Source organism: Anoplopoma fimbria, chromosome 4, assembly GCF_027596085.1.
Source record: "Anoplopoma fimbria isolate UVic2021 breed Golden Eagle Sablefish chromosome 4, Afim_UVic_2022, whole genome shotgun sequence".
NCBI lineage: Eukaryota > Metazoa > Chordata > Actinopteri > Perciformes > Anoplopomatidae > Anoplopoma > Anoplopoma fimbria.
The window spans coordinates 16,175,286-16,199,135 of NC_072452.1; the positions used below are offsets into that span (position 1 = coordinate 16,175,286).

Genomic DNA, 23,850 nt, shown 5'->3' on the forward strand with positions numbered 1-23,850 from the left:
TAGCTTAATATGACGGATAGGGAGAGATAATGTAGTGTACTTATGTCCCATAACCATTCAGTCATCTACGTAAAGCACATACATGCCCAGCTGAAACAGTAGGAGTTTGAACAACATGAGCACATAAAATAGGTTCTCTTTGATTTGAATACTCAATATGTGACTGAGTCAGAAGGAGGCTCTTACAGCAAGCAGGCGGTCTCCAGTCTGCAGCCGTCCATCTTTTTGGGCAGCTCCTCCTTCTATGATCTTGGTGATATAGATGCTGTTGTCTCCTGGGATATGTTGGTTTCCGATCCCTCCAGCGATGCTGAATCCAAGCCCTGGTTGAGTAATACACACAGAAAGATACGTCTATAGCTGTACATAGAGTCACCTCTGATTTAACACATTTTTAGATGTATTCCATGCCTGGAGCTGCCTCCTCTATACTGAATACCTCACTTCTTGTGGTCTTTGTTTCCAAATTGAATGCCCATTATCCCTAAAACGTCTACAAATGTGTCTTTAATCAATCTGAAAACTGTGTAGTGGTCATTCAGCATTATTGCGAGAAGCTTGCGTGACAATGCAAATATATTTCTATGTTAGTGTGTGATAAGTGGGAAGTGTCTCCGACCTTTGGGTCCTTTCAGCAGGTTGACTTCCAGAATCGTCTCGGGTGGTGCCTGCCTCCGTCGGACCAGCAGCCGCACCACTGGCCCCGCCTCCTTCAGGGCTTCCACCGCCCGACTGTGAACCACCTCAGACACGTCCACATCGTTCACACGTAGCACACAGTCATTCACCCTGCGGAGGGAAACGTTGTTAATATATATCACACACATCACGCTGTCAGTTCGCCGATGCACGTAAAAAAAAGCTCTCCATATGATCACTTTTGCATGTTTCAGGCTTTGGTTTTGCAGTGAATCATAACTTTGAGGAAACACAGAGAGCCTGGGGGCAGAGGACTGTAGAGACTCTGCCTCCCACACAGCCCTGGCTGGCGGGACACGGTGGTGGTGAGCTTTAAAGAGGAGAGTGGGGAGGTTAGAGTAGAGTGAGGACAGAAGGTGCAGAGGAGCTTGAAAAGAGAAGAGGGAAAGAGCGGGAGGAGGAGGGAGGCTGACATCTAGTCTAGATTAAATTTCACATTGTTTTACTACTATTACTGTTATTATACGATAAGTTCTATTTTATTACTTTTTTTAAATTAGGATTTTATTGTGTAACGTGCATTGGTCTCAAATTGTTGAATTGCTTTTGTGGTTTCTGTTGTTTCTTCATCTTATTATCTGCTCTTTTGCCTGCACTAACTAACAAAAGTTTGATTGATTGATTGATGGTTAGGTGGGTAACTTACCCCAGACGTCCATCCATAGCAGCTGCTCCTCCAGGAATAATCTTGGTGATGAAGATCCCCGGATCATCAGGAATGTGGGGATTGTCTATTCCTCCAGCAATGCTGAAGCCCAGGCCAGAGTTCCCCTGCACACAGGTTATGATTGGTATTTTCAGTGGGGTACCATAAACAACATACACACACACACACACACATACACACACACACACACACACACACACACACACACACACACACACACACACACACACACACACACACACACACACACACACACACACACATACACATACACTTAGCTGTAAGTGATGAACCCAATGTGGGCTCAGGGTCAGTGCAATGTGGCTCTTAAGTGTATTGGTATCTCAGAGGAACATGTGATCGATGCATACCGGATTTCAACAGTCATTTCTGATGTCCATTTTCATGGACATGTGTGTGTGTGTGTGTGTGTGTGTGTGTGTGTGTGTGTGTGTGTGTGTGTGTGTGTGTGTCCTTGCATATAGCCAATGATAATGCCTTGTATTTCATTAGAAGAGGGCACTTCATTCAAAATGTCACAGTTATTCCATCAACCCACAGAGATGCATCAGTGTTAGAAATGCCCTGCGATCACAGAAAGGTTGATTTATGATCTAAAGCAAAGATGAGCTGAGAAGCATCATTTCTATTGGATGATACAGAGCTTCTCACCCTCTGCTAGAGAAAGACACTACCACCTCCCGTCACTCCTGTCCCTGAAATGACAGAGGACCCATTTGGGTCCAGCGGGTCGAAGCGCACTGCTGCATCTGACAGCCGCGGCCACAGAGACAGGCAGCAAACAAGACAGCTGAGAAAAGACTTCACTTTATTATTTTCTATAATTAATGAGCAACAGTCACAACAAATTAGGACAGAGGGAGGCTGAGGCCTCCCAGTATGCTGCTCTGGAGCCGAGAGGAGTACACTGGGCCTTACCGCCAAATGTTACACACCCACAGACCTTTTAATGTGTGACTTTGCATAGCTTATTTAAGCTTTCTGCATGCAGAAAATGCCACTTAGAGTGGAAGGGGCAGAGAGATGGTGTGCATCCATCGTGGGATCGGAGGTGCATCTATATGTGGGTTGAATAATGAGAGTAGAAACATAAAGCTCTGCCACTACAAGCTGAATCGCCACTGATAAGTGCACTGGTGACTGCTGAACAATTGAACAGGAGAGCACTTTACATTTCTGGCGTCTGCTGATGACATGTGCATCAGGATTATGTAAAAAGATATGCCTCACTGGTGTTATTTTGTGCTCATATTCACACGAGGCATTCTTACTGCAGTGATGTATCAGCTACAACTTCACATAAACGCAGTATCACGTATGATTCTCATAAAGTACAGTAATTAGGATCTTTCTCTGGTTTTCATGTTCTTTAAACTCACTGAGTGACGACTGAGCTGCTTACTACCACCTAGTGGGGAGAAATCTATCCATCATACAGAAAATGCATTAAAGAGGAATGTGATAATTGTGGGAGGAAATGTAGCAAGCAACTGGTAAAACTCACCCTTTCCAAAATGATCTCTTCATATTTGTACATCCCATCACTGCCATTTACCTGTCAAAATAAAAAAAAGCATAATGGTTAGTTACATCACTGAGCATGATTGTGATTATGTCATTTTCTAAAAATATAGAAAGAAAAAAAAAAAGCAATGCATGCAAATGTTTGATCTTAAACCTTCACCATCGACTAAGAGAACCATGGAGAATAGGATTGTTGACCAAATATACAGATACATTCACCGGATTGTTTTACTATCTAAAAATACTACCACATATTTCTGATTTGTTGCAATCAAATGTGCTTTTCTCTCCTAAAATGCGTATGCAATGTGACACTAAATGTGCTACTGCAGAATGCACATTCACAACAAACCGGCAGGGTCAAAAGGATAATGGATGTCGGTCCACATGGCAAACAGCATGTTGCTAGCAGGAGGAGGCCTTTTCATCCACACACACACACACACACACACACACACACACACACACACACACACACACACACACACACACACACACACACACACACACACACACACACACACACACACACACACACACACACACACACACGCACACACGCTCATGCACAGAGGGAGTGTGAATGAGAGAATTATATACTGTACAGAGAGAGAGAGAACAGATACTTACATAAGGGCCTGCATCTAGTGAGTCTGCGTTGACGATGATGGGGGGAGGGTTGGCCTGTGAATATGAAGAGATACACATTATCTCAGTGTGTGAGGCTGGCAGCACACAGACGTAATGCGGTACACACACTAGCACTTGGGAGCAAAGTGAACGGATGCCATGGGAACAGTCGGTGAATCTCCTTGGGGGTGAGGCTGTGTGTGTGTGTGTGTGTGTGTGTGTGTGTGTGGGGGGTGTGTGTGGGGGGGTGTTGGGAAGGTGTGAGGACTGAGAATGAGGAATGGGGCAGAGAGACCGCTGCTTATTAACCGCCACAGCCGGACGTCCTGCAGTCATCTCATAAAAGAAACCAGCTTGTGGTTCCAGCCGTTTTAAACAATACGTTTATCCCACACATCCTTTTCACTTTGGCTTCACACAGAAATTACAACACGTAGAATCACATACAAAATGCTCTTTAATCATTCAGTTAACATGACTTCATGTAATACTGTAAGAGTACTAGAGGAATGAAAGGAATGTCTGAATTATATTATTTTATTTTGTCATTTAGTTTAATTTATATGTGTAATGCTGAAATGATTTTCAAAAACTGTTTTGATAATGAATTTATTGTTTAATCCATTTATCAAACATGAAAACATTTACTGGTTCCTGTTTCTCAAATATAAGGCTTTTCTCTGATTAAAATAACTGTTTATAGAATACTGTTTTAGTTTGGAGCGTTAGTCGAACAAAACAAACAATTTAAAGATGTGACCCTCTGCATTTTATACTATTTTCAGATATTTTATAAGCTTATCTGTAATTCAATTAATAAAAATGAAAAGTTAGATGGTGTGAAATATTAGTTGAATGTGGAATGATTGTGTTATCCGACAAAAAAGGCTAAAAACAATGAACCAATTAATCTTTGATCTTTTAGTAAATCAACACAAAATGATTTCTTATTAAAGTCAATACTCAAGGGAAAGGGCCAAAAAATCTGTGTTTTCAGCTTCTCAAATATTTTTTTACATCCTTGTAAGTGAAATATTTTTGGATTTTGGACTAGATAACAAGATAAGACAAGATGTTGCTGAAGACATCATATTGGGTTCTGGGAAATTGTGTTGACTTGTGTCACCGCTTACTAAAACAATGATTAATTAGAAAAATAATCACAACCAATACTGATTTTTTAAAGTTTTGATTCTGAATTTCCAGGCTAATAAACTCCGATCTTTCTTTCGCCGCTTACCTAGGTTCTCAACATAAAATTAATCAATACGGATTTCAGCTGAGAGATTTCTTGACCCTAAATGATACTTTTGATGCTCCCCTCTGTGGCATGAATACTTTAATGAAAACACTGATTGCTCTCCATTTTTTTTCTTGTGGCACATGAAAAGGGTCAAATGTAAAGTGCAGATGACCTATTGGCTACATATTGATTCACAGTAACATAATCAGCCTTTAAGACCCACTTGAACCCAACTACAAGAGCTACATATTAAGTTTCACAGTTCAATTAACGCTCCAGCTCAGCTCTATTGTGCCACCTGGTGTTTCTAATTTTCCATCTGAGGTCTGCAGAGCGACCAAAGAAGCTGAGACCTCTGAGGAAAGCTGCCGGAGTGGAAACAGAGAGGCAGAGTGAGAGAGGAGACACACCGGTCGGTTTAGGAGAAGCTTGATGGCCATCTTATAGTTCAGCAAACTGGCTGTCTACTTTTTATTGATTTGATTGAGCTGTGTGGGTGACGGGATGCTGACGGCGCTGCTTGGGGACATTACACTTCCTGAGGTCCGACGCTGAGGAGAAAATCACTAGCTGTCTATTTTAACCCCTCCCCCACCTCACCCAATCTCACCCTCTCAGCTCTGTCTTAATATATGCAGAGTGCCTGAGTCCAAGGAGCTGATCGTGATCTTCCTCCTGATTCATCACACACCAACTATTAATACGTGTTAACTGTACTGTTGTACTTTTTGCTTGTTTATTGTGGAGCTACCTGCAGAGATATCGGTGAGAGATTGTTGGCCAGTAGTACAATATTAGATGTACATAGATGTAGCTGGACAATCAATCAATATAATATGATATTGTGGTATAATAATCAAAATGATCTTGGATTTGTTTGTTTGTAAAGTCTTTAAGGCTGCTTTTCAGTTTAGTGATTTAATTCTCCTGCATAATTTGAGTGTCCCATCTTAGTGATATGAAGAAAGAATGATTGTTCTTTCATTATATTCACATTACAAATTATTTTGAAAGTGTTTCAAACGCTACAGTAGTGAGTTGTTTCAAAATATCACAATAACCAAGTTTTTTATATTTCCCTATGCTCAATCCCATCTGCTTATTTAATTAAAGATGTACAATTCTCAACTGAATTCCCAGAAAATGTAATATTGTATATGCCAATATAAATCACTGCATATACAGTATAATGGCCACTATAGAAACAATCATTTTTAATAGTATTTAAAATTTTACATTGCGATACTGATATAAATAGAGTCAGACACTTGTTTTTGGTTAAAATAAAATAGATTGGAATGTCTGTGTTTGACCAACACAGAAAATTTAACCTGAAAAGTCAAGCTATTTCAAAACATTGATCATAAACGCCCTCCTGCTCTGTGAATTACAAAATTTCCCATAATGGTAAAATAAATCCAGAGATATAAAAGGGATTGCTTCCATGATATAGAACGGCAAGATCTCTATCAGTTTAAAAATCCAACCCTAACTATCACGTTGCCAACATCTACATGTTACTTGAACATTATAGTTTCAGCTTTTAAATACACGAACACATTCAAAAACGTCAAAGAATAAACTACTTGAGCCGTATTTAAAAGACACTGAAGGATTTTCAACCAAGTTGGCTGCCACACAAGTAAGAAGCTTAAAACAAACGCTTAAATAGATCCGATCCTTTAATCAGAATCCTTCCATCACCTCACAAACTGTGTGATGGTGTCATTCCATTTCTCTGATTCTTCACCCTTCTCTTTGACTGAGTTCCTGGTAATGTAAAGGCTGCTCTCCAGATAAACAGGAGCTGTAGATTTGACTGGCTCCACTCGGTGGTGATGTGCTATGACTCTGGACAGCTGTGGCTGCAACACCCCCCCAGTCAGCACAATTAGACCTCCGCTGTAATCTGCATATGGACTAACAGATGCTCGCGTCTTTGCTTGTGTTTGCACATTTCTTGTGAATGCTTTGCGCTTTTGTCCCCCTTCATTTTAGACCCCATCTCATAACACATACCCTAAATCCAGCTAAAGGGTTTAATAGTAAAAAAAATTGTAATCTGAGTGCGTCGCCCACAGCAGCCATGTTAGTGACAGCCGATTGTGAATGAAACCAAAGCACATACAGGAAGAACACACAGGGGAATACATCGGTTACTGTTGTCCCTTGCTGACTGACAGACTGAGCTACTGAATCCACTACTGAGGCCACACCTGTTACAGTATAATGCCTGCGGTGCTTATCATAAGTATCATAGCGGACCGATGCCGCTCAACGGGATCACTGAACCTACAAGTCCATCTGAAAGACAATAAACCCATCAGTCGTAGAAAACAGCAGTATTATCCTGGCCCGGGATTGCTATGTAATCCCTCCATCTGAATCTCATATAACAAGCAAACCAAAAGGAATAATGGAAGTTAATCTCAACATGAGTAATCTCAACATGAGTTTGTTAGCAATTTACTCAGGTAACTTGGATTAGGATGGATTACATCTCTCTCCTTTGGACTGTTGGTAACCCCCTTTAACCCCTACGCTAACCTGCTGCCCAGAGGAGGAAAACAGCTCCTTAAAGACCACAACATTTGACCACCACTGACGTTTATGACAAATACTGGAGGGGGGATCGGTCTGTGCTATAAAGGCCTCTGAGGATGGGCAGGGGATAAACACTAACTTGGATTTTTGTACTTTGGTTGAAGATCAGAGGTGAAGACAGAGGCAGCCTCTTACAGATTGATTTTAAGGAGAGGAGAGGATGGAAATGTCATTGTGTTGCATGTGAATGTGTCAAAGAGATTCAATAGATGAGGCAGAAAAAGATTGCAGATGTGGTCCAGAGCTTTAGACTCTAGCCTGGAGACACAAGTCTGAATTAAGTTAAAATGGAACAACCAAAGATGTATAAGACAAGGCCGTACATGGTCACACAGCGTGTAATTTTAATAATTATGCATCTAAGGACTACAAACACTATTATAATTTTTAAAGGAAAAGGTTCAAATGCAATAATGATCAGAAATCAAAGACCTGAAAGACTTATTTCCCTATGAAGACCTGTCACTTGACATGGACTAGACTTTGAGGATTTGACAAGACACCTGGTATTAACATGTGATACGTCTCTTGATATATTTTCTGGATAATGACATCCAATCCACGGACCTTTGCATTTACACCTGTTAAATTAGGAAGGGCTGGTGGATGAACCAGGTCCAGGAAAAGCAACGCAATGGAAGGGCCTCATTCATTTTCATCACTTTTTTTAAAGGGTAGACTTGCTAGCTATTGTAGCTTTTGCCTGGTGCTCCTAAAGCAGACAGAGGAGGAGTAAGGTGACCTTCCATCTTGATTATTTTCTGAATAATGTGGACATGCCATATGTACAGTATTTATACCTGGCTGAGATCCAATCACAACGCAAGCCAGTTGTCTTGATCCCATAAAAGGTGTTTGTCCTAATCCAGATACAGATTGCATGTTAAGGCCAGGTGTAAACGAAGATGTTTTGAAAGTACAAGCCGCTCTGTTGCGTGGGACTGACAGATATGACGTGAATTAACCAAATCTGGATATGATAACCATAAAACCTCCACATTTCCCTTTGATTCAATCATTATTAACTGTTTTCACAGACAGTTGTACTTTACTTCTGCCCAATTACAATACAGCGTTCAGGGCCACAATAGCTTTGGCACTATATGGACACCCATAAATGTGTGCTGAGACATGGAATCAAGTGAGCATACTGGACACAAAGACCTCATGTACACACAATGACAACGGGTCCAGACTGCTTCCACAGCATGAGATCATTACAGCAAGTCCCAACTGACCACCAAGAGAGAAGAAACTTCACTTGCTGAAGGGCTTTCTTTCTTTCTCTCACCCCCTCGTCTCATCCACCCATCTGTTCATAATGGCTTCTTATTCATCAATCTATCATCTTGCTCTTCTGTCAGTTGAGATTGTGTGTGTCTGTCTCTTGTCTCTCAGCGTCACAGTGGATTCATGTGCTTCATGTCTCGGTGGCATTGCACCACACAACACTTACTTGGCTTCGGGCCCTCGGGACAGTAAAGCCACAGAGACTCCCACTGAACCTTGGCAAGTGCAGGCAGGGCACAGGCTCTGTCCAAATTGTTAAATAATCAATGTGTTCCCATGGTAACCGGTGCTCGCACGGTATTGGCCTGCAAGCTCGCTTAGCCACCTCCCCCCTGCTTCACCTCCCAGGGCTCTCTCACTGCAGTTTATGCGGCTCTGTGCTCACACATGCCTGGCCATGGGCTGGATGTGCTTGACTGCCTTCACTGCTGCCTGTACACATCACACATCACACACACACGCACACGCACACGCAAACCACTCCTTCTTAAATCCACACGTCATGAGTTCAAAAATGACGTTATGGCTGCAGTGGAGTCAGGAAACAACACTTATATGACACACAAACGCATCAGCTGACAATTGATTTAATCTGACCATACTGTATTTAATAGCTCATGGTTATATATATAGCTCATGGTTATATATATATATATATATATATATATATATATATATATATATATATATATATATATATATATTTATAACTAGATTTGTATACGCTGTACATCAGCTAGGTTAAAAGAAAAGGTTTAAAATTTTGGGAACCACGATTATTTGCTTTCTTGCTGAGAGTAAGATGATAAGATTAATACCGCATTTATGTCCGTACGGTAAATATGAAGATACCGCCAGGGGTCGGCTAACTTAGCTTAGCCTAATAATTGGAAGCAGAGGGGAAAAGCTAGCTTGGCTCTGTTTGATCAATACAAAAAACAAAAAGCATTTACGTGGGGATTTTGTTATCTATGGGCAGATTCAAGCTAGCTGTTTCTCCTTGTTTCCTGTCTTTATGCTAGGCTAGGTTACGTGGCTGCTGGGGGTGAGCTACCCATTAACTGTACAGACGTGAGTGGTATCAATGATCTCATCTAAGAATCAGCAAGAAGGCAGATAAGTGTATTTTCTAAAATGTGAAACTTCTTTTATTTAATTGTTTTATTAGACCTTCATAATGCATATAGCCCTAACTCTTTATTACAAATGGCAAAAAACTAACAAATGTGCTCTGAATTGCCAATAAACCAAATGATTATCGGAAGGAAATCTAAAAGATCTTATTTTAAATGCATGATGTGTACAGAAACTGCTGACAATAATGACACAGCTTAGGAAAGTTAAACCCTGGCTTTCTTTTTCACCTGTCAGCATTTCTTCTTTTTAAACCCTCGCAGGTAGAATGGAGGGGGAGAACAAGAGGGTTCACATGTGCAGATGCGACGGCATGCTGACGGGGCAACAACCCCTTCCTCCATTTCCACATGAGTTCCTCTCTGGCCAGGCACACCGACATGGCAGCTCGGTCTCCAGTGGTGACATCGCAGTGAAATATGACAGCCCCGCTCAGATGATGTGCCCAGTCAGTCAAACGATACAGCCAATGCTGAAGGAAGCTCTGCCTCGGCCTTAAGTCAGAGCTAATAGCAGATACATGTAGGACGACAAGGCGTGCTTCTGTTATTTAAAAGTGTAATGTTCCTTTGTTTTCCGATTGCCTCTGGCGGTATTGCGTTTATGTTTTCCTGCAGAATGTGGGATGAGATACGCAGTCAGTGTTGCTGCTCTGATCCCCCTGGCTCTCATTGGCCTCTTGTAGGCCACGCTGCAGTACAATCAATACCTACTCAATTACCATGCACCCAACATCTCATTCACGCTGTGGCCCCCCCGTGCCAGAGGGAAGAGGGAAGGAGAGAGGCAAGGTGAGAGAAGAAGTGACAGATAGATTGGACCTGAGAACACACAAGAGCGAGAGATGTCTTACTCGCGGACGACGCCGTTGAAACTCAATGTTGCATTCTTTGTCGGGTACAAAGGCGGAATAACGAGATGTAATAAAGAAAATCCCAAAGAGGCAAAGGTCAACTGCTCCCTTCTCCTGCTACGACGCCAGCTGAATCCATGCATTCGTTTCAATAAGGTAGCCACAAGGAAATTAATTAGCTCACCCATAAAATGGCCCCATTAAAGCTCAAAGTTTTCTGATTTGATGGCGATGATTGAGCATTGTGACTGTGTCGGCCCCCTCTCCCAAACCCTTCCCAACACACACCGCAGACGCACATTGGCGAAACCATAATTAATAGCCCGTCACAGCTGTCAGCAGCGCTCCCTCCTCATCTTTATGTAATATTACAAAAGCATGCTCTGGCTTACCTCTCTGTCATGCTGAGCAGCTCCAAATGAGAGCTGGCTAGTTTGACCTTCACAAGTGCAGCCACAGAGGGAAAAGTACTTAGTGTAATGAATATTCATAACAGTGCTGCTGGGAGAGGCCTTCTACAAGTCTGCCGACGATTGATCAGGTTTGAACATGGCAGTGTCACTGTGCATGTGTGTGTGTTTGAGTGCTTTAACTATGATGTACATACAGTATGTGGACATGTGTACTAGTTACTAGATCACAATGGTTGCAGATAAATCTATGAATTGATTTTTTTTTAAAAAAAGAAAAAATAATTGATTACCCAATTCAGCATTATCAAGTTTGCACATGTATATAAGGCAACATTGTAAGTGATGACTCAGCGTTATTTCTCGGATTGAGTCATCTCTGCCTTTTGAATGTTGCTGCTAATGAGTGGGCGACAGAACATTTCCTCATCATCAATCATTATTGTTTTTTTTATCCAGATACTTTGTTAAGTCAGTAACTGAACTGCAAATTTAAATCAGTGGCTGGTCTCATATCACCCATGGCAACACAAAGTAACAGCCATGGTGGAAGATACCAATTTGAAAGGCTCCGTAGTGAAGGAAGCCTGTCATGTGCGAGTGTCATCAGTATGCTTCCCATGATCCCGCCCCCACTGCTTCCTCTACATCAGAGGTCAGTGCAGCTCGTTACCTCACAGCTCTTGACTAGTTGCTATCCGTGGTTGCTAAGCTGAGAGAGCCGCTAAGCTTGTTCGTCTCTGGTGTTTTGGATCCGGCGCTGAATACCGGTGACAGCCGACAACCACACAACTGTGAGCGCTTCCATTTTGATGCTTTCACCACTGTCACATTGCCACCTCATTCAACAACGGTGTATTATATTACTCAGCTGCTGTGGTTTAATTATGGAGAAGTGGATTCTGTTTATTGATTCATTTGAATTAATCTTAATTTTTTTTTTCTGTTTTGTTTGAGTGTGTTTGCTGTATGGTCTGTGTGACGCCTTGAAGATGCTGATGGTGTTGCTGAGGTAACAGTCTTAGTTTGACATGACCAGGTGAGACATTTCACTGTACTAGCAGGTTAAACAAGCATCCAGCATTTTATCTACCTACACATGGCACTGCATCTGTGAATTTTACATGGACATATTTGGTTATGGAGGCTTTTTGGAGGTGTTTTTTAGGGTAATCACAAAGCAAACTGCTTTGAAGCAATACTTGGACCTTAAACCAGATTATTCGCTTTACAGAGTTAGAGTAGTGGATTGATACCACAGCCAGAAGACAGTTAGCGTAGCTTAGCATGAAGACTGGAAGTGGAAACAGCTGGACTGGCTTTGCAGCAGCGTAACAAAAATCTGCGCCTCTAAAGCTTAATAATTTAAATTAATTTCTCATTTGTATAGTTTTTACATAAACCAATGGGTTTTGAAGGGGTTCTTAACCCATTGGGCTAACTTAACTTAAGGAACAATGAGTTTAAGAGATGCTGGTACAGGCAGATTTTGTTAGGGGACAGATTGTAGCTGTTTCAGTCTTTGTGCTAAGGTATAGGTAGAAGGTATCTATGTTCTCATCTACCTCTGCCAGAAAGCGAATTTCTGTGTTAAGCTGCCTCCATCAGTCTCAACTCTCTCTTTGCAGCTCAAACTTATTGACTACAGGAGCCCTCAGAAAAGTATCTCACAGCAGCTGAAAGGGATCCACATAAAAATTAACAATCTGAAACGCTCTACTACCAGAAAACACACCTGATGGTCCACAATGCTCTTTACTGTTACAATGAGAGCTCTCTGCTCTGTTTCAATCTGCTCTCTCATTCATTTCCTGAGCACCCCAGAACACAATCTTCTGAGCTGCAATTAGTCCCTTCCAATTTTAGCCTTTTTTCGTTTCTTATAATTGGGAACATTGGACTGTGATTCTGCTTCATGAACCCAACGATGTAAGAAACACTCTCCCCTAAGGCCACGATGGTCCTTAAACCCATCTGATGCAAAAACACGAGAGGAGATTTGTCTCTCATTTCCTTTTTACGGCCTTTTACAACACAAGCCTTCACTAAGTCATTATTTTTCTTTGTCTTTGTGACAAATGGAAACCACGGCTCCTCAGCTGATATTGGTTCACTAATCAAAATCAGGTGACAGCAATAAAACTACTGACAGCAAATACAGAGCACTTACAGCTCCAGCGTTAAAATACTATAGTGAACATAACAAGGCTAACTTTGACCCGAAGCCCAATTAAAACCATTTGTCCTCGGGGGCTCCTCAGACCTCCCAGGGGGCTCAAAAGTCACAGCCTGTCTCTACATACAGCAGCACAGGTCCTCCTGTCATGGTTGAGTTTTCATGCTGTTCTATAAGCTCCACATGGGAAACGCCCACGCATTCACATATCTCCATTCACTACACTTGCCCGAGTTTTGGCTCACAATAAGTGTAGGTGTTGAAAGTGATGAAGAATTACAGTAAGTAGGACAACGGGCGAGGCAACATAAAACAAGAGCCGTGCCTCTAGATTCCCTGTGATAGTTATGAATACATGAGCACATTTATCCATATGCTGATGTATTTAGCGCCAAACAGCAGAGGGAGAAAAAAACAAACAGGGCATTGTTTTTAACGTTTGTAGCACTCTGACGATTGCCAAATCAATCTGCCTCCTGTCGAGGGTCCAGATTTACCCTTCTTCTCTGCCCCGCCTCGGGTTGTGTTCAGGATTCACAGCGTTCCCTGAAGAACGTGTGATTAAAGCAGCCCGCCTTATTGGACTGAAGAGACACTGATCTGAAAACACTCAAACGGTAAGGCTGGAACGCTTTTTAACAGAGGTTCATGTGATCACAGACGTAATACCAGCTGGCTGTCAAAACCTGCTCTGTTGGACAGAATATATGGGCAAAATATATGGACTCCGGCCATAAAAATACTATGCAGTGAGATAAACAGGGGTTTCACAATGCATCAATTTAAAATACACAAGTGGTTTAACTGAATATCCTCCTAGAAACTGAAAAATGAATGGTCCTGATAGAGTTGTAGTGCTGAACCAATTAGTTCATTCATAGATTTGCTTATTGTCAGTAAAAAAAATTATTTCGATAGTCGCTTGACCATTTGAGTCATTTGTCGAGTTGTTGTTGCAGCTTGTTTCGTTTTATCATAGTCAATTTAACATCTTTAGGTTTCTTTCATGATTTCTTGATTAATCACCAAAATAATCTGTATGTTAATCCATAATGGCAATAACTAGGGCTGCATCTAATAGTCATGTTAATTATGGGATGATCTGATTGTTATTTTCCTGATTAACAGATTAATTGTTTGACAGTAGTCAGAAATGAGCAACACAATACCCCGACGCCCAGTTTGTTTGAACAGTTTGTTTTGTCTGACCAACAGTCCAAAATACAAACATATTCTGTTGCTGTTGTAATAATCTATGATAAAAGATGTTCCTGTCAAACACCTAATCAATAAATTAACTTTTCATTTAAGCTCCAAAAAAGAAAATAATTAGTTGCAGCATTTGTGAGTGTGAGCAGTTCTGTAACAAATAATCTTAATGAATTTGAAATGTATTATGTTGAACTGTTTTTTAACTCTCTTTCTCATTGCGTCTTTAAACTCAACAAATTAGAATTTTATGAATACAACCGTCTGATTTATTTGTTAGCAAAGTAGCTCCTTTGCAATGAAATCAAAAAGCATATAAGTATTGTGTTGAGATTAGTTAAGAACAAACAACATCATGAGATTAAAATATTGTTTAAGTTTCAAGGAGGATTTGTCTCCACTGCCAACAATCAAAACTGCTTATCACTTAGTCAGATTGTTCCACAGGATAGAAAAGGGAGCATAAACATTTACTGACTTAATATTTTATCACATAATAAAACACAATAGATGCTTTGACAAGCTGTATATCAGTGCTTGTAGAAAAAAACATGGCAATATGTTCTTTGCATTTACTGAAAGACACACTTTCCCTCAGAAAGGATAAATGGCATTAGACATAGATTTGATTTTCCTTTGAACCTGGGTACACTTAACATTATTGTGATAAGAATTGATTTTATTCAACGCCCTAAGATCTTTGTTCAAACTAAAACGTTTTAGGTAAATAAAGCTGAAGTTGCATCATTCCTCTCATTCAGACCCCCCCTCCCCCTCCCTCATTCCTGCGTGCTGAGATATTCTTGCGAGCAAATGCAGGGCTTGGATTTGTCTGATTACATAATTGGAAATTTTAAATGGTGAATATTAATCCACAATGGCCCATATTTGGGTTTTATAAGCAGGCTGATCAGGATCTGCAGCCTCTCAGTAAGCAGCTGCATTCTACGGACAATGAAGTTCTGGGCTGGAAGAGCTCTTCATATTACACAAGTGGCACGGCTGACACAGCAGTGCACCACTACAATGTTCAATAACGCCGCTCACCACATACCTACAGCTCATTTTCAGCATTCACTTTTATTTTGTGCCATCATCTTTGATACATTTCCCTACATATAAATAGATTGTTCCTTTACTTGTACTCTAGTGTCAGTGCGGCAATAAAAAAAACCGCCTGGAAATCCAGCGGGCTTCGGCCGCCTGCGTATCAACGTTGCAGTCTGTGGGTAATTAGCTAGCTGAGCAGCAAAGCTACTGTGCAGCTCTGACTGAGCCTGCACCATGGCAACGCACAGGGCTGTGTCTGAGCACATGCTCATATCTGCCCCCCCCTTGCTCTTCCTTCCTCACTGGCTTCTTCCCCTCTCATCCCTTTCTTTAGGCCACACCTCTCATTTCTTCACCTCCTTTTTCCCCGCTCCCCATCCCTCCCTCTCTGCCATTCTCCTCTCCCCCCCCACCCCCTCCTGCATCCCCAACTCTCTTGCATCATCACAGCCCAAACAGAAAACTGAAAAGACATTCAATGGTTCACATTCGAGGAGGGCTCTGCATTGCTGCTTTCAATTGCATTGTAAAAACAAGAGATTCTTAAATTGCCATCAATCCACATTAGGGAAACATAATGCTAGCTGTATTATTATTATTATATTTTTTATTAAAATAAAAACAAAATGTGTGTATTTAATGTTCTCTTCAAGCTCTTCACTGCCAATGCAAAATGTTCAAAATGAATAATCTGCTAAATGTTTACTTTCAACACCCTGTTTTCCTTAGTGCTTTCCCAACAATAACCACTACTGCCATCTAAAGTATGATTAAAGACATTTTCATTAACACTTACTTGCTTTCTTGCCAAAAGTTAGATGAGAAGATTGAGACCACTTTCATGTTTGTTTGCTAAATATGAAGGTAGAGGCCAGAGAAGATTTACTTTACTCTTAGACTGGAAACAGCTAGCTTAGCTCTGTCCAAACACCATATATATTTATTTTTAAACTCAGCCAATCAGCATGGATTAAACAAGCTTAATATATATATGTCTTAATTACTGAGCTTTAGAGGTACTGGTAGGCGGATTCATTTATAACCTATGGACAGTGTCATGCGAGCTGTTTCCTGTTGCTTCCAGGCTTTTTTGCAATTTGCAAAGAATAGAATGGAAAACTCTGATTTGTTCTTCTCTCTCATGTCCAATAAGCATTAGGGCAATTCTTCTTACATGTCAAAGTTTAACAGCAGTAGCAGAGAAGTTTAGAGTAATCTGGAGTATATACTATACAATCAAGTATTGGAAATAGAAAACGACCCGAATGCAAAATTCCTATTTGCGAGTATCAATGTATTATTTTGTGAAATTGTCTCATGAGTAATACTGTCTAATTAAACATTTAAACATTTATCACAAAAACATCCACCATAAACATACCATGTGATGGGAATGATGGGTTGATGGTTGCTTTGTAGAAGCCTTCATTCAGTAATAAAACATACTAAATTATGCAAAACATCTGTGACTGCGAGCCTAGACAATCACAAAAGCCAACACATAAAGATGAAATACCATAAGATAAATATAATCAAAATTATTATTACTGCACAGAAGTAAGAATGTCGCTGCCAACTATGAGGTTGTACCACTGCCTGCCAACCACTTGCTATACACCGAAACTTTTAGCATAACATAGTAATCCAGAATACTTGACCTTAAATTTGACACTCAATACTGCAGACATTGGTATCTATCGTTTACATTGTTTTCACTGTTAGTAAGAATCAGGTTTGATCACCACCTGCTCGGTCAGATAAAAGTAGTCAAACATGGAAATGGGGTGTTTTAAATATATTTCCTACAGGACATGGATTGACCCGTTTAACCCGTCTGTGATGAACATATACAGGTGAGCAGGAGAGGCTCCGACTGAATGAGCCAACAGAAATACTTATTTTTGTGAGAACCAGTATTGAGGTTCCTCTAATGTGTTCAAGATGATCTGAGAAAACAGAAACCTCAGCTTGTATTGAACTGAAATTAGAGTCTAAAAAGCTATTAGCATGTCACCATCATTAGCATGCGTCCTGCTGGTGATTTTGAGAATTACTGTTCCATTAAGAGGCTGCGTGTTTATTTGATTTTCAGGTGGATCAGCATATCACGACCAGCTGTGGTGGTTACTGCTTTCCAAACCACAGGCAAGACGGCAGCAAATCATAAACCCAAATTCCAGCCATAAAAAAATCATCCATCCAGAAAGCTAAAGGGGACATCATGCCCATATTGTTCTACAGTTTATGCTACATAGGTCCATTTGAAATTGTAATCTACACAAGTAAAGGTGATGCTATGAGGAAGAATTTTAATTTGGATTGCTTTGGGAAAGGTTTTGTTACATTGTGGAGAAATATTAACAAAAATGCACAGACACACAGAGGGGAAACAAAAAGTAATAAATCCATAAAAGCAATTTCAAGGCAGAGATGTACTATCAACAGTGTAATAAGATGTATGATATCAAGCTGGGATTGCTTGTATTGTTTATATCCGTGACAGGGCGAGGGCATGCTCCCTCTTTATCTCTCTCTCTGAGATTGAGATGTGTGTTTCTGTTTTTCCAAACTCAGCGGGTAGATGGAGCCTATTCTCACTAATAGAAAATAATGACTGATAATAAACGAGAGGGACCAGTTAAAGGCTCATCTCTGGCTCTGTGCACATACAACAGACATATGTCTGGAAAATGTTTGCTGTCCTCTCATCTTGTCAGCTCAGTGGGAAAACAGGAAGTCTGTGTCAGCCAAACATATGCTGCCACAATATATATGTATGTCTATACTGTTCACATGACGAGAAGCTGCATTTACAACACAAAGCTTAGGTCCAAGGGGAAGAACAATATGTATTCAAATATTGTTGTCTGTGCTAATTTCAGGACTGCAACCACACTTACAGTCTGAAACTGTTTTTACTGAAAGAAAAGAGAGGTTTAATGTACATAAATCAAGCTAATCTACAGCTACAGTTTACCGTAAGCATATCTTAAAACAAGTCACCTTGAATGCCCTCAACACAGTTTATTTGCGCACTGATCAGTCTAGATTTTACCAAATTCATCAGGATTATTGAAAATGATTCATGTTGACCAATATGGTCAATATCATCAATCAAAACAATAATCTGATGTTTAGTGTATTACTAGACCTACTTTAAAAAAAATAAAACTATGGTATCAAATGAAAGCATGAAAACTTGATTGTATAATCCGGGTAAAAGAGAGAAACTTCACCGTCCCACAACTCATAGCATATGTGAGCCAGTAAATACAATGCTATTCAACATTTAGGTTAGAATAGAGGATTCAGCTGGATATATAGGGAATACTAATGTCATCAGATATGGCATGTGTTCAAGATCTCCATCATATATAAAGTGAAATTATGTTTAACTCAAATATGAACCACAGATCCTGCTACAACATACAATTCTCTCCAATCCCAGTCATCTTTTAACATCGACTGACAAGGCGTAGATGTGGTGTTCTTGTACATACTAAACTACGCTGATCATACTGATAGTTCGCTGCTGCATCGTCCTCTCCGAATACTGCTCTACACCCGAAAAAATGAAGCCTTTGATTCGTACCATGTATGAAAAAAGAAAGAGCGGAGGAGGAGAAGGGCAGTGGAAGACAGGAGGGGGCTGATAGAAATGATGAACACTGAAAAAAACAACACACATACAAAAATGAGAGGCCAGACCAAATGGCTGAAGGGCTGCTTGGATAATGCATTAGACAGAGATGGCACTCAGAGCAGCCACACATGGTAAGAAATGCACTGCTTCGCCAAATGTCCTCTACACACACACAAACACAGACACACACAAACACAAACACAAGCACACACACACACACACACACACACACTAGCACACACACTAGTACACATACACACATGTTGTGTGGAAGAAAATGGAAGAAAGAACCATTCAGTTTTCTGTGTGATGATTTAAAAATGTGAATGTTGGTTCACGTATTGGAGCTCAAAAGATGTACTGTACATCTTGATGTAGGATTTGCATTCTACCTGTGTTCTTACTTTCAGTGCTATAGTTAATGATAAATTAGACTTTTTACTGTGAATCCTGGAATTCTGTAGGGCTACTTTCATGATATGTCATGTAAGTGTGTGTGAAATAGAAAAAATTATAATTAAAAATAAGGTTAAATAATTCCTGAGTTACCAATGATTGAGTGAGGAACAAGGACTAGCGAACACGTAGTTCTAGATAGCTCAGATAAAGAATTAGTTTACCTTTGAAGACATGTGTACGAGTACATTTAGCATTGTACTGTGATAGACTAAATTGACTAAATTTAACTGTGAAGCTGGTGCCTTTGACTTTCCTCTTCACAGTAGTGAGTGACTGACCTTAAAGGTGCAGTGTGTAGGATTTGGCTGCATCTAGCCGGGAGGCTTCTACCGTGTGCCAAGCGTGTAGGAGAACTACGGTGGGACGACGCAAAAACTCGAAAACGCGAATGCTCCTACTAGAGCCAGTGTTTAGTTTGTCCATTCTGGGCTACTGTAGAAACATGGCGGCCCGCTCCCTGAAGAGGACCCGCTCTGTATGTAGAATTGCTAATTCTAAGGTCACGAAAACACCACAAACATTATTTTTCAGGTGATTATACACCAAAGAAAACATTCTTATTAATATTTTACTCCATTTCTGTTAATTGATCCCCTTAAATGCTGCACACTGTTCCTATACAGCTAATATCGGACCGCAATACCCTTTTGTGCAGACAGAAATGTATCTGTATCACAATTTTTGAAAGTCATCCAGTTCCTGCTCAGATTTGTAGTCATATTTTCTTATTCTATGAGAAGATATTAACTGATTTAGATAATAATTTGATTACTTGGGCACTCCTTTGGAAGGTTTCTTAAAATTGAGCTAAAATTGAAACCTTAAAATTTAAGGTTTCTTAAAATTGAGCTTAAAATTGATATGTAAAAAAACATATTTTATTCCTCAAATCAGGGCTTTGAAAAAGTGGTCTTTGGTATTAGCACACAAACTCAGGTATCATGTCGACAATAGTATCAACAAATTTCAACTGATAACCGCCGCAAAAGACCTTTTTCACAGCAGACATTTTGACTTGTCATAGCACGCAATGGCTCAGTGTTATTTCAGTGTCCCTGTAAACCATGACAGTGTGACAGTGAGACAGCATGCACGATACCAGGACCCTGAAACTGAAGGAGCTTAATGGAAATGGGCCATCATTCATTTAGTTATATACACCTGTGCTTTAACTTCTGTGACATGTCAAAATGTGTTCTTTAAAAAAAGGCCTTTACATAGCAGTTGACCAGTTAACTAGATCGTATCTAGTGTGACTGTTTTATCCAATAATATGACACAACAATAAGAACTAATTAATGTAATAAAATATTAATTCTCAAATAAAAGCTGGTATTAAAACAAGTCTTAAATGATAGCTGTCCAGCAAGGAGTAGTGCAGTCCGGGCAAAATAACACTGAGGAGGGGGCAAATTACTCTGATGGCTCTCATGGTAAATTCCTCATTTCTTTTCATTAATTCATAAATTCCAATCATCTCATATCAAGCCATGGTAAATTACTATAAATATAACTCAATGCTTCCTGCAGATGTTTCAAATGTAAAGCCTACCTAGAATGGGAAATACTAAACCCTTCGAACCAAGGATCGCTCTTAATGTGAAATATCTGAGCAGGAAGTGTGAGGTTTCATTGACACTATCTTATAAGCAATTTAAAAACTGCAAAATGGAGGCGACTGAAGGTAATCATTGAATGAAAACAAGTATTCTTGTTAAAGAAGAGGGATGAGTGTGACATGATTTTTATTCTGTACAGATGGAATTAGTGCTGTGGAAATGCATGAACTTATCAAGACAACAGGAAAACAGGAAGGCTTCTGATGAAAATGTATAAAACAGGGAATAATTATAAAAAGCCTTAGACTTCTAGTGAATGTACAGTAAAGAAAATCAGAATGTGGTCAGTATGCAATTTGCAAATGTGTACAAACTAATCATTAGACACTGCACATTAACACAATATCTACTGTGTCAGTCTTTTCTCGGGACCTTATGATTATCTACTGTTTAATCACAGATTTAAAAACATTTGGAACCTAATTATCAGTTATGTTTATGCATTATTCAACAGTTAGCTACTGTTAATATGGTTCTATACTACTGAGGAATTTGTGTACCTTATTGTTGAGTGTTACCAAAATAACAGCTGATATGGTGGTTGAGTAAAAGCAATGAAAGCACAAGCGCTGTTGAAAGCACCCACACACCCCCACAAAAATGAAGAGGAGTCAGAAGGCTTAGGGACCAGCTCTTCTGTGGTATTGATTGGATATACACAGATTCCACGGCAGCATGTGGGTGATGGAGCTGCTGCACCTTGCTGAGAATGCTAGCACGTTCTTGCTAAAAATGAGGATAGTACAGAAGGGAAAAAATAGCTTTCATATCTGTACATACAATCTATCACACGCTGACGACTGATTCTTTTAATTAACAGCAACAGAGGCGTAGCGCTTAGCGCTGCCATCTCATTCTATCAAAGGCCCGTGTCCCTCGCTTCCCCTTCTAACAGAAAATATGATGCTTCCATCGCTGAATCAGGAGTCCACTCTGCCCCGCGCAGCACAGTCACATTTCTAGGCCAGTTGCTACTGTGATCAGCAAAAAGCCCTAAATAAAACAAAGCAGGCAAGCAAACAAACAAACAGTGTTCCCCTCCCTTCTCTTTTCTTCTCTCCTCTCCTCCCGTGGCCGCCAGCGAGAGCCGGAGAGGGGAACAGGCGAGCTGATATGAGGGCTGAGCCCTGGCAGGGCCTCTGACAACGACCATATGGATCACAGGGGCATGGTGGCCTCAGCTTCCAGCAGGACTCACACCTCCACACACATGATCTGCAGCTTAAGGCAACTGCACCTTTAAACTGTGCGAAAGCCTTTATATGCAAAACATAGCTGTAGTCAAACTGCAGTAATGAGTAAACCACTTGATGAGTGTCAGAATCTGCGTTGGCAGAGGACTAAACACATTTGTGCGAAATCTGCCTTTCACAGAGGACCTCCATGTTGAAACAATACGAGCAGATTCGGTCTGTGGACGCCGTGCGAAGGTAAAGCAACACAGGCTTTTAAGAGAAGTGTAGGAGGTGGGATTCAACACAGCTGAGGTCAGGGGTCACAGCCACAGCAGCTCCCCATCACAGATCAACGGCGTCAGCGCCCAGAACGGTGGCTCAATTGCCGTCATTGCACTCTGACGTTAACGTCTGACCAGATTTTTTCTCAGGTGCTTTGTCCCCCCCCCTTGCAGCGTATAAAAAGCAAAGTTTTGTCCAAGTGCAAATAAATATTGCAGTGCACCTTGTCTCTCTTGTTTCGTAGTGCATTTCCCATGATTCACCATTCTCTATTAACCCCAACATTTTCATGGGTAAAGAAAACTGTTTTAGGGTAAAGGTCTGTGTCGAGCATTGGTGTGTTTGCTTTTACTGTGTGTGTGTGCGTTTGTGTCTGTGTACATTATCAATGTAATGGAAAAATTATAGAAAATTTGGTATTTTCTGCAGTACACATACCAAAGCATTTTCTTGGATGAACCAAACATCTACGTTGCAACATGTTTATCGGAACATATAAGAACATGTCGTTCTTGTACACAAACTTGGCAAAAAGTAAAAAGATTTGTGCAACAAATTGTGGATTTGGAATGCCAAACTTGCAAATCTGTATTACATTTTACACATTTTACTACATCCATTTTCAGTGAAAGAGTAACAGCTGATATTATCTTGAGCAAAGCCTGGTAGCTCTTCAAAATGCTTGAAAATTATAGACCGTCATTAAGATTATGGAGAAACTACACTGTACGGAGACTGTATATAAGAAGTACTGGATCTTATTGCCCGAACTGTAACACACAAGAGTAAAGGTGGTGGACTGTTCTACATTCTCACTGGAGCCACCTGAGGTCATAAAACTACTGTTGAGCTGTTCATGTTGTTAAATCAGAGCTCACTGTGGTGAAAATACCTTTAAATTGCTGTGCACAGTTTGCAAAAACACTTGCAAGAAATGGCAACATTCTGTCATAATATCTTGCAGTAGGTTTAAGCACAGAGGTAAGTTTAAAACTACACAATGTTTTTAATGTAAAAAAACACCAAAGTAGCAGAAGAGAAGAGCCTCTCGTACTACTTGAGAAAGATCTGCCCCTATTTGCCCCAAAAAATAAACAGCAGAGGGCATCATGAGAAAGTTGGAGGCACCAACCCGAGTTCTTTTGCATCTTTTGTATCACTG

At 40.4% G+C, this 23,850-nt stretch overlaps 1 protein-coding gene across 1 annotated transcript in view; it reads right to left on the reverse strand.

Annotated features, from left to right (window-relative positions):
* The window catches only part of dlg3 (discs, large homolog 3 (Drosophila)), a 73,624-nt gene that overhangs the window by 23,659 nt on the left and 26,115 nt on the right, over positions 1-23,850 (reverse strand). The window contains 5 exon segments of the mRNA XM_054598265.1: positions 187-323; positions 620-789; positions 1,346-1,470; positions 2,892-2,942; positions 3,542-3,595. Of these exon segments, the coding sequence (XP_054454240.1) occupies positions 187-323; positions 620-789; positions 1,346-1,470; positions 2,892-2,942; positions 3,542-3,595 (537 nt within the window).